Here is a 12,467-nt window from a genome sequence, read left to right on the forward strand (position 1 = left end):
TTATTTGTAATTTGATTATAAACACAAGTAAAATCTTTAATTGTTATTTGTAGTCAACTTATTGTAAACTGTAACCTTAATTTATTGCAAACTATATTATTTAATTAACAGAAATTCGTTTCGCGCTCATGTGCGACTGAGCCCCGCGGCACCACTCTCTGGGTGCCATTACATGGAGCGCGGAAACGCGGAAACGCGGAAGCGCGGAACAGAATAGTAACTAGATTCCGCGTTTCCGCGAGTTGAGTCCCGCACGTTTGAACGGAAAAGCGGAATCCGCTATTATCGTGTATGTATGTATGGCTGCGTTTCGATATTCACTGCCAGTACTTAACGCAGCCTATGTATGTACCCTGGCTTGCATATAAGATATACTTCATAATAACCATCAACATGATGTTTGGATCTATAATATTATACTGCCACTTTTATTAAATAATAAAGTAATCGAAGAGTATGTGTAAAAGCTTTTTTTTTCAATGTGATTAAACAGCTCCGAAATTTGATGGAGTATACTGTATCCGCGTTAACAACGGATTTTTACGCGTTCGTTCCGCGAGTTTGTTTCTCCTTATATTACATGGAGCACAATTTGCGCGGAAAAGCGGAACAGTATAGTGACAAATAGACATTTGTATTCATTTCTTAAAATTGTGTTCACGTAATTCATTGCAATTTTTATTAATATGCTTATCTTTTCAGCTTATCTATTGAATACAAGCCTTTTAATCAATAAATACCGTTAAAAATTAATATTTTATAATTCTCCGTTCCGCTTTTCCGCTCAAAATATGCTCCATGTAATATAAGGCATTCAAAACAGACGGAACGGATCGACGGAAATCTAGTAAATTTTGTCTTCCGCGCTTCCGCGTTTCCGCGTTTCCGCGCTCTATGTAATGGCACCCTCTCTCTCTCTTTTCCACACTTCCCACTGTACTGCACTATATCGTATACGCTCATGTGCCGCGCTATCGCGCCGCGCATGCGTGGGAAAATCCGGCGCAACATGGCGTCAATGGCGATGCACGGCGGTGTTTGACGCGGTGTTTGCGTTACGGTGTGTTGAATTGTGTTGAATCGCTTTCGATGTGTCGGCGGCAACCGTAACCGGCCAGCGAGGTGGTGATCGGTGATACATACACAAACGGAACGTACAGTCTGTGCTCGACGCGAGTATTACGTGATCGGCGAAGCGTTTAGAGAGGCGGGACGTATAAGCTGTGCGTGTGTAGATCCGCGATCCGCGGGACCCCAAGATGTCCAAGCCAGACGAGAACGCGGACACCGGCGACACCGGGGACAACTCGAACGGGTCTTCGGCGGAGACGACGTCGTCGAGGGGGGGCGGCGACTTCGAGACGAAGCTCGAGACGGACCGTAGCAAGCGTTTCGATTACCTGCTGAAGCAAACCGAGATATTCTCGCACTTCATGACGAACAATCAGAAGGACAAGGCTAGTCCGTTGAAGATCAAGGCCGGCAGGCCCAGGAAACAGCCGGAGATTCCGAAACCTGACCCCGTCGATCACAGGCATCGTAAAACGGAGCAGGAGGAGGATGAGGAGCTGCTCGCGGAGAGCAACGCCAGCGTGGCGCCCACGACGCGCTTCGAATCGTCTCCTCACTACATCAAGTCCGGTGAGTTGCGCGACTATCAGATACGCGGCTTGAATTGGATGATATCGCTCTACGAACACGGTATAAACGGTATCCTGGCGGACGAGATGGGCCTCGGCAAGACGCTGCAGACCATCTCCCTGTTGGGATACATGAAGCACTTCCGAAATATTCCCGGACCTCACATCGTTATTGTGCCAAAATCAACGCTGGCCAATTGGATGAACGAATTTAAGAAGTGGTGTCCCAGCCTCCGAGCTGTCTGCCTCATCGGTGACGCGGAGACCAGAAATACCTTCATCAGGGACGTGATGATGCCCGGAGAGTGGGACGTGTGCGTGACGTCTTACGAGATGGTCATCAAGGAGAAATCTGTATTCAAGAAGTTCAACTGGCGCTACATGGTGATAGACGAGGCTCACAGAATAAAGAACGAGAAGTCGAAGCTGTCGGAGATCCTCAGGGAATTCAAGACCACCAATCGGCTCCTTCTGACAGGCACACCGCTACAGAATAATCTCCATGAGCTGTGGTCTTTGTTGAATTTCCTTCTACCAGATGTATTCAACAGTTCTGATGACTTTGACTCATGGTTTAACACAAATAGTTTTCTAGGTGACAATTCCTTAGTCGAGAGACTGCACGCTGTTCTAAGACCGTTCCTTCTGAGACGCTTGAAGTCCGAGGTGGAGAAGGGACTTAAGCCCAAGAAAGAGATCAAGGTGTACATCGGTTTGAGTAAGATGCAACGAGAATGGTATACCAAAGTGCTGATGAAGGATATAGATATCGTGAATGGCGCAGGTAAGATAGAGAAGATGAGGCTGCAGAACATTTTGATGCAGCTGCGGAAGTGCTGCAATCATCCGTACTTGTTCGACGGCGCTGAACCCGGGCCGCCGTACACCACTGATGAGCATCTCGTCTACAACTGCGGCAAGATGGTGATACTCGATAAATTGTTGCCGAAACTGCAGCAGCAAGAGTCACGGGTCCTGATATTCAGTCAGATGACGAGAATGCTGGATATCCTGGAGGACTATTGCCACTGGAGGTGCTTCCAGTATTGTCGACTCGACGGCAACACCGCTCACGAGGATCGTCAGCGGCAGATAAACGAGTACAACGCACCCGGTAGCGAGAAGTTCATTTTCATGCTGTCAACTCGTGCCGGCGGTCTGGGCATCAACTTGGCGACCGCCGACGTGGTCATCATTTACGACTCCGATTGGAATCCGCAGATGGACTTGCAGGCGATGGATCGTGCGCATCGTATAGGCCAACAGAAGCAGGTGCGAGTTTTCAGGTTCATCACGGAGAACACGGTGGAGGAGAAGATCGTCGAGCGAGCCGAGGTAAAGTTGCGCTTGGATAAGCTCGTTATTCAACAGGGACGGCTAGTCGACGCCAAGCAGACGGCGTTGAACAAGGACGAGATGCTGAATATGATCAGACACGGGGCGAACGAGGTGTTCGCGTCAAAGGACAGCGCCATTACCGACGAGGACATAGACACGATATTGCAGAAGGGCGAGGCGAAAACGGAGGAGATGAAGCAGAAACTCGAGAGTCTTGGCGAGTCCTCGTTGCGCAATTTCACCGTCGACGCACCGACGGACTCCGTGTACCAGTTCGAGGGCGAAGATTACCGCGAGAAACAAAAGATCCTTGGAATCGGCAACTGGATTGAGCCGCCGAAACGCGAACGTAAAGCCAATTACGCCGTCGACGCTTATTTCAGAGAAGCGTTGAGAGTCTCGGAGCCGAAAGCGCCAAAAGCGCCGAGACCGCCGAAGCAACCGATAGTACAGGACTTTCAGTTCTTTCCGCCGCGACTTTTCGAGCTGCTGGATCAGGAGATTTACTATTTTAGACAGACGGTCGGCTACAAGGTTCCGAAGAATCCTGAACTCGGATCGGACGCCGCCCGAATTCAGAAAGAGGAACAGCGCAAGATCGACGATGCTCAGCCGCTCACCGACGAGGAGGTCGCCGAGAAGGAGAAGTTGTTGCTTCAAGGTTTCACCAACTGGACCAAACGGGACTTCAATCAGTTCATCAAGGCGAACGAGAAGTATGGTCGCGATGACATAGAGAACATAGCGAAGGAGGTCGAGGGAAAAACGCCGGAGGAAGTTATGGAGTATTCGGCCGTTTTCTGGGAACGTTGCCACGAGCTTCAGGATATAGATCGCGTGATGGCGCAGATCGAGCGTGGCGAGGCCAAGATACAGAGGCGCGCCGGCATCAAGAAGGCATTGGACGCGAAAATGGCCAGATACCGCGCGCCCTTCCACCAGCTTAGGATAGCCTACGGTACGAATAAGGGCAAGAATTATACCGAGGAGGAGGACAGATTTCTCGTTTGCATGCTGCACAAGCTCGGATTCGACAAGGAGAACGTGTACGAGGAGCTGCGCGCCACGGTGAGGTCGGCGCCGCAGTTCCGCTTCGACTGGTTCGTCAAATCCCGCACCGCGTTAGAGCTGCAGCGTCGCTGCAACACCCTGATAACCCTGATAGAACGCGAGAATCAGGAGCTCGAGGAGCGCGAGAGGCAGGAGAGGCGAAAGAAGGGCAGCAACATAGGTACGAAGCCGACGTCGAAGCGAAAGGAGAACTTGCCGGCGCCGCAGGATAAACCGCGGAAAAAAAAGAAGTAAACGATTAAGTGCATTCGGTTTTTTCACTCTTGCGCGTTAAATATGACTGAAATACGGACCACGGGTATTCACACACAAGGCGCATTTTTCTATATTTACAAATTTACTCATTTTCATATGCAGACATACTCCATGTGACTCCTACTGTTTCATATTCCATTGTAAACGAAATACATTCTTTAGATAACGACTGCCAAGTTCATCAGGCTTCATCGAAACATTTGTAGTGACACGAACTTTAAATCATTTATCGCAATTGATCTCTGAAAATGTACTCGCGTAAATGCGAAAACTAGATTTATCCCGCAGAATCGTCGATAGCTATGCAATACTTCCCGATGGACTTAGGCAGAACTTTATATGGCGAGTGTTTTTTCATGTGCTCATAGATGCCTGGCCACTGAGATGAGAGAGAGAGAGAGAGAGAGAGAGAAACGTAAGATCAAGTACACTATTTATTTTTCCGGACTTAACGAGTAAGTTGTTATTAAAATTTTTTTCCTTTCTCGCTTTAACAAACTTTAGAATTCGACATCATTCTGTATGTCAAATATCTGTCAAATTGAGATATAAATTTTGTTAACTCAAATCTTTTACTAACTTGTAGTGTCCCATTGACATATTATGTTACGTTGCTACGAAATTTTTTTTATAACAATCTTTAAAATAAAATCGAAGTATTATTGTGCATGTATCGTACAAACGATATATGCTGATCTATTTTATAGCCAAATATTACTCCGTAACGCACTATTCTTCCACGTTAGTTTCAAACACCATCATGGATTAGTTTCAATAAGAAAAATTGCTGCTCCATCAATCGAAAATTGCAGCTTTTTTTTTAACACGTAAAATCCCATAGCGTTTCGGAAAAAAAGATGTACGCACTTAGGAAGTTTTATATTTTAAGTTTACATGTACACGAACACACATCGAATAAGAGTTTGCAAGAAAATTTAGTTTAAAACATTGATAATAAATAAATATTACTATTACGGATGGAGGATGTTTTATTTCAACTCTGCCATATGTCATCTTGATACTTCTTACGAGATGTTTTTATTGATCGTCGTAATACGATCGTATTCACAATTATTCGGAAGGAAATACAAATGTTTCTTATGTTTGAGCTTTATACGTAAAATACTGGCTGATTGAAACTATATCGTACTTATTATATATAAAAGTTCGACAATTATAAGCGTGATACTTCGATACTTAATTGCAAGTATAAGAGTGTATTGTGAAGAGAGAGAGAGAGAGAGAGTGTGTGTGTGTGTGTACTGAAAAATATGAACGTTTATAATGCTCGTATCGTATTTATTGATAAATAAAAAAATATAGATGAATATCACACGGTCAATTAGATCTTAAAAAAATGATGGAACTCACATTAGACAAATGTTGTTTCCGTTAACGAGTTATGCGAAAAAATAATAATCCTAGTATATATTTAAAAAAATCGGATGTAAAATTTCTTCCCTTTGTACACAACGTGGATACAGATTGAAAGACATGACGTATGTTGCGCAAATGTACAAGTTAAAAAATGAAACATTCTGATATCGACTTTTGTTTAAAACCGTCCTTAAGGCCTCAGAGTTCTATACCGCCGCGCCGCGGGATATAACAATCCTAATTACATATTTTTATATATTAGCCATAATTCGCGCTACCTTTCCCCCTCCGATCCAAAAAGCCATAAGAAGGAAAATAAAAGCATTATCAAAAATTACATGTAGTTTTTTACATGTCAATATAATCGCTGGCAATTGTCAAAAAGATTGTCACAAAGAGAAAGAATCCGTGTCATCAACATTTTTAATTGCGATCTAAGACATGATGTGATTAGAGCATATTAAAAGGCAAGTACAATTATAATTACAATCGTTACACATCTTACTTTCACACAACTTCAAGAGCTCACATAGAGTTCTATAACGAGTTAAAAATTAATAGCCACAATGCTTATTTATATGCAACACAGAAGGACACGTGGAAAATTCGCTTAAAACTAAAGTGATCCATTTTGTCATTCATCTTGCTATTTCTTTTTTCACCATATCCCCTTTAACAGTTTTATGGAATCGTTCCTAAGATCTATAGATAGAATTGGTACAATTTAGATTTAATCGGTGATGGAATACATAGCTTTTAACAAATATGTATCCACGATGAATACACACTTATCAATCGTAGCACGATATCACCTATGGCAAGAGTCGACCCCATTATAAGACATGTATTGTATTTGAATTGCATTACATTCATATGTTTACGAAGTGAATTCGACTATATATCGTAAAAAGATCGATTACGTAGAATAGCAATCCAAGATTAAAAAAAAAAAAGAAAAATTCAAAATTCTCGAACTGATGATAAGCAAATAATAAATAATTTTGTAAGTTTTTCTTTCACAAGTTATACGTTCCCCTATTTCACACAAATGTTTACAACTAACTTTATAACATTAAGGCAAAGAAAATTTAATGCAAAACGAATAGACGTCTCGATTTAAATCGTGTCTCGCAGTTACAGCATTCGGAAGCAATTCTATTTATACGGCGAGCATCGTCGAGATACGAATTCTGAAATAAGTATCAAGTTTATATCATTCTATACACGACTTTCTAACGTTTTAATGATTATATTTGCACTACACTTTAAAGTCTGCGACAGCGACAATAGGATAATAATACTGGCAAATCGTATGGCGGTTTTAAGCAGACTTCATCCCTAAAGAGTGAATATTTTCTAGCGACTGTTTTCGCGTTCATCTAAGTACGTATACTACAAATACATTATTCGAAATCTATATTATTTGAAATATTTCAAAATGTTTCAGCAATATATATCAATGCTTTCATTTGACACAGATGCGTGGGTGCTGTAGATGCACCTGTCAAATAATTTTTTATATCCTTCCGATTTTTGATTATTCGACAAACGATAATTATACGTACATTCTCGCTCGCGGCAATTGTTTCCTTACATCACTAGAATAGTATTGACTTACTAAATTGTTGAACAATTATTTCTGGACTCCTGAATAAACGTGCGGATAAAAATTCTCGTTTTATCGTCTAATATATAGTACATTTTCCTATAGTGCGGTTGAAAAAGGATCAGTTTGCTACCATGACAATGCTGCTATTTGGCTAAATATATTTTCAGGTATATTTTCATAAATCACCTCTCGCTCACTCATCGCTCCGCTATCAATGCAGACGTAAAATATAAAACAATCATTTTTTTCACAAGATTCACATAACATAAATAAAGCAATTGCGTCGTTAAAAGTATACACATTAAAGATTCTTCGCACACATTTACAAAGTAATAATGCAATTAAATAATTCTATTCGCCGCTATATATACAGTGTTCCACCAGAAACAGAGCACTTGAATAATGGACTGGATGTTCTTAACATTTAATACAAATTATATAAAATTGCTGCATACATTGTAATGCATGCCAGTTACACAAGAAGAAAGAATATTTTCTATTCAAAAGAAAAATTGATCGTTGATAAAAAAAAATTCGAATCTTCTGTTTCTGAAGAATCATTCTACGTAAGAATAGTGTGTATCTTAAATCTATATAAAATAAATAAACTTGAAAAATGTAACATGACTATTATCAGAGTAAAATAAGAGGAATGGATGTTAAGTCAAATGCCGAGTTTACACAATAGCCAGCGCACTTAAATAATAAAACATATTTATGTATTTTTTTACATAACAGTTCACAAATAATCACTGTCTAAATCAAATCTGTATCACTTTTACAATCAAATCTTAAACTATATAAAATTAATAACGATTCGGATAAATACTTAGTAAAAGAATATTTGACTGTGGAAGCTGAGAGAAACACCTTAATCTTAAATAATTAATTGTAATCGATTTATTATATATTTACTACGCTAAAATAAGTTGTTCCTCACAAGTCTTTAGTAACTATATTTCGATACTAACAGCGATTACTAACGCATTTGTGTAATTCCGTATATTCAAACTACGAATACAAATATTCACTTAAAACGGCCATTGCACGCTCGATCGTAAAGCTATGGTCTATTCCACGAAATAAAATATTAGAGATATCCAGTAAAAGATTACCCGAGAATAAATTCGAACGAATAACGTAAAAAACTGACTATTACTATAGCCACGTAATGGCGATAAGTTAACTTTACATGAAAGAGATTCCGAGAGTTGTGCAGACTGCATTTACGTAAAGGTGAAACGCCAACGGAAATGCAACGCCTTTAAATTCAATATTTCGTCTATACCTTTATATACGAGTAAGATGGAAATGATCTAAGTTAAAGATTCAATCGAAAATCTCGCAAATGCCTCCAGGGGGGTGGATCAGGGGGTGGAGGCAAAGGGACTGGTTACGGACGGCAATGGCCTCTCTTCCGACTGCCTTCGTTACCATCCTCGTCTTCGCCGCCCCTTCGTACTTCCGTATAACGTTCACCCTTCACACTTACGATCTTATTGTCAAGATACCGTACCAGCTTCTTGGGCTCCGTTTTCGGCGCGACTGGACGGTGCTCGCGGCAATCGTCGTCCCTGTCGACGTAACTGTATCGTGCTATGATACGAGATTTCAACTCCTCGTCGTTCAACCTCGCTTTGTTACGACCGTTGGGCTGAAACGAGCGAACGTCATCATAAATCGTAAGTCACTTTCATAAGATCGAATGAAATCGTCGTTGATGAAATCTCACCGTTAGAAACGTAAGGTTGCTCACGATGCTTTGACCTGCCTCTTGACGATGTAACGCGAGCTGCGCGGCTTTCGCTATATCACCTCCGGCTACCGCTAAACAGTGCCTTGCTTCGGCAGGACTCGCTGCCGGAAACATCTCTTGCAGCAGGGCCACCTGATGCCAGGAAGATTCCTAGAAAGGTAAGGATATATTAGATGTTCAAAGGCGCTTAATCACCTTGAGAATTCTCGTCGTTTTGAATTTTGCGTTCAGTCTCATGAAAATACATTTTCTCGTCACGAAATATTTTGTTATATTACAGCTACTAAATGTTTTTATCACTGTAGCAAAGTGTAACCAAGAGTTTTTGGGTGTGCTGAACACGATTTTTGAGTCTAATTTGCAAATTGTTGCCTTAGAAAAAAAATATGGTCATCAAAAAAAATGAAAATACTCGAATATTCTCGTCATGAGCTATTTTGTTATATGAAGTTTTACAATAAATTAATGACTGAAATAAAGTATACTTAGAAGTTTTTGGGTGTGCTAAACATGATTTTTAAATCATATTTGAAAAAAATTTGACTTGAAATTCGTTATCAGCACTCTGTATGACCCCTCTATATAAACTTATTAATTTCCGAGAATCTTTTATTTTTGGTATTTTAAAACCACTCGAGAAACATGATGTACACAAGGGGTTAACGCTGCACGTGTCGCTCGGTATTTTTCTTACTTCCGAAAAATATTCCCCACTTGAATCGCTTCCAGCGTCGCTCGTTTCTGAGAGATGATGGACCCGCATTCTCTGCGCGCCGGCTGGCAAGAGAGCAGTCAGACTGATGTGATTCAGCGGATCGCTGTGAGACTGGCAATTCTCGTTCTCCTTACTCTCCTGCTTCAATTTGCTTTCCACGTCGAGCAACCATTTTGACACAGCCTCCTTCTCGATAGTGGAAAACTCGGGTAAACAAGCAGATACCATTTCACATAGTCCGTCTACGTCTAGATTCTCCTCCAATGCGCTTTCTTCCACCATACTCACTACATAACTGAGTACAATGTCGTCTATTAAGCTAAAATGAGAAGATTTATTCATTTGTTAACACATTCAAAGTACACCAAGCGACTTTAGCTTGATTTTGCCATTTACATTGGATTAAATAATTTTATATTAACACTTTCACTGCCAAGCAGAGTAAAAGAAAACTACATCCTCAGGCCAAGACTGTTTTTTTTTAATTAGTTGCTGTATTTTATTGCAACCGATTCTTACAGTATTTATGCTTTTGTATTTCTTATGTTTTTTTACAACTTTTGACCTGGTGTATTATTTAAAAAACACTTGGCCTGCCTAGTTAGATTCTAGGTGTATAAATGATACACGTGGCAGTGAGAGTATTAATATCCCCGACACAGTCGCAGTATTAAATATAGAAATTAAAGACGAAAACGAAGGGGGTCCATACCTCAGTTGAGCGGTGGGCACCTGCTTCCTAACGAAACTAAATAAGGCCTTCTTCACCAGTTCCTCCTTCTCATCCATCGTACGACTCATCCTGCAAATTGTGAAGCTCGTAATACGTATACCTCGGCAACGCTAAGAATATTCAACGAATATCGACAACGTCCGGATCCGCGCGCCCATGGGGGAGCGAGCCGATCGTCTCCGCGTGCGAGACCGTTTCTCGAGTCGAGGGCACGATCGCGCGGTTCAAGCGGGTGCTGACTGCTGCGACGGAGCGTTCCCTCGCGCGTACGCACAACGTTCAGTCATTGATCCTCTAATATAGGTTAAGGGAGACGAGAGGGCAGCAGGTCTCTGGCTCGCGGCCCTCGCGCGCCCTTACGTACGAGAACGCCGCGACGACGTGCCCTCGAGAGCAACGAGACAGAAAGCGACCGGTCGTGCGATTGATAATATTTGCGTAATATTCGCGTCGTTTACAAGAGGATGGATACGTAGGTAGGTAGACGAAAAAAACAGGAACAGGTAAACCCGAGAGACAGCGGCCACAAGCCGTGGTCGCTCGCGGTAACGAGAGATCATCGACGACGCGGAACGACCCGTGCCGGTCGTCGCTCGTCCGTTCGCAAGAGGAAGACGTCAAGAAAGGCGCGCCGGTACGAACCTGATCGTGAACCAGGCTACCTCGATCGGGACACTCGGGTTTGTCGTTTGTCAGCGACGCCAAACACCCGAGATAAATTTCGTATACAAACAACGCTCGTCGATTTGACAGTTTGGCGAGGGGAGGGGTGAATGTGGACGCCTGGCGCCGCCTGACGTGTCGCGCGTCAACTTAACGCTGTATTTACATCGCGTTACATATGCATACTTACATACATGCATATACATACACATACGTGAATCTATGAATATCATACTCATACGTATTTAATGTAGTATGTATATATTATACATATATGTATATATCATGTGTTATATGTATGTATATATATATATATATATATACATACATATAATACATGATATATGATATACATGATATACAAATATATATATATAGGTATATGTATGTATGTACATACATATAGGTATATATACTCCATTAAACTAAAAAGTTTTTTTAAAATAACATTTTTTTTTCTAAAAAGAATGAAAAATAAACTCACATAAACACACGTACTCCTGATGGAAATATTTTACTGAAAATGTAATAAAATAAAATTTTATTAAAATGTATTTGAAATTCTTTCTCAATTGACCCTATTTCTTTATTATTCCATCCATATTTCAGTAAAAATTCAGTTAATTTCATGATATCTAATATTTCAGAAAATTATTATTATTTTTCAACACAGTATAATTTAACTCTTTCCTTATATTTCATAATATTAATTACATTTTATAAGGACAATTATGATTTATTTTGAAATATATTCAGTAATTTTTCAATAACTTTTATTTCACTTTTCATTGATTTCATAGTACTTCAGCAAAATATTTCCATATATTGTATTATAAATATGTATATATTATATACACCAGATCTCGCTTTATTAGATTTCTTCTTGTTTTTATTAAAAATAAAGTGATAACTACGGCTCCCACGATGAAAGAGGACATGAAGAGAAAAATTCGTGAAATATGCACATCCGTAATTCCACAATTGCTATCAGATGTCAGGAAAAATATTCATTAAAAAACTATTAAAATGTCTGGAAGTAAATGGACACCTCTTTGAACATTTAATAAAAATTCAACAGATGAAATTTTTTTGTTGTAACTCGTGCGTAAACTATTGTTAACTATATATGCGTAATAGGAATAACAAATATTTCAGATAAATATTATCAGGCTTGACAAGCGCTATTTGAATATTTAAGAGTTTATACCGCGTCCCAGTAAAAAGAATGAAGAGGCCCTCTATTTTGCCCCTCAGGGGCTTCCAACATTTTTTTATCCATCAAATTGTCAACCAACTTGTCAACCACAAAA

The 12,467-nt window shown here is 40.5% G+C and overlaps 2 protein-coding genes across 2 annotated transcripts; one reads left to right on the forward strand and one right to left on the reverse strand.

The window, feature by feature from the left end:
- The first annotated feature begins 988 nt into the window (after positions 1-988).
- Iswi (nucleosome-remodeling ATPase imitation SWI) lies at positions 989-5,278 on the forward strand. The gene has a single exon (XM_077414527.1). The coding sequence runs from the start codon at positions 1,260-1,262 to the stop codon at positions 4,281-4,283; it is 3,024 nt and encodes a 1,007-aa protein (XP_077270653.1). The 5' UTR covers positions 989-1,259; the 3' UTR covers positions 4,284-5,278.
- An 808-nt stretch (positions 5,279-6,086) lies between these two features.
- On the reverse strand, positions 6,087-11,288 carry LOC143901891 (CUE domain-containing protein 2). The gene is made up of 5 exons (XM_077414528.1): positions 11,137-11,288; positions 10,474-10,563; positions 9,741-10,080; positions 9,023-9,196; positions 6,087-8,944 (listed from the first exon to the last, which is right to left on the reverse strand). Exons 2-5 carry the CDS (start codon positions 10,560-10,562, stop codon positions 8,684-8,686), a joined length of 864 nt encoding a protein of 287 aa, XP_077270654.1. The 5' UTR covers position 10,563; positions 11,137-11,288; the 3' UTR covers positions 6,087-8,683.
- Positions 11,289-12,467: the final 1,179 nt, after the last annotated feature.

Source organism: Temnothorax americanus, unplaced genomic scaffold, assembly GCF_048541705.1.
Source record: "Temnothorax americanus isolate GAGA-0224 unplaced genomic scaffold, ASM4854170v1 Scaffold37, whole genome shotgun sequence".
NCBI classification, from domain to species: domain Eukaryota; kingdom Metazoa; phylum Arthropoda; class Insecta; order Hymenoptera; family Formicidae; genus Temnothorax; species Temnothorax americanus.

What these genes read in the sequence shown, in the direction of transcription:
- LOC143901891 (XM_077414528.1), bottom strand. Translation starts at nt 10,562, where the DNA reads ATGAGTCGTACGATGGATGAGAAGGAGGAACTGGTGAAGAAGGCCTTA. An exon ending in GTGGGGAATATTTTTCGGAA is followed by an intron (nt 9,197 to 9,740) that starts GTAAGAAAAATA and finishes TTACCTTTCTAG; the next exon opens with GAATCTTCCTGGCATCAGGT. An exon ending in GCAACCTTACGTTTCTAACG is followed by an intron (nt 8,945 to 9,022) that starts GTGAGATTTCAT and finishes CGCTCGTTTCAG; the next exon opens with CCCAACGGTCGTAACAAAGC.
- Iswi (XM_077414527.1), top strand. Translation starts at nt 1,260, where the DNA reads ATGTCCAAGCCAGACGAGAACGCGGACACCGGCGACACCGGGGACAAC.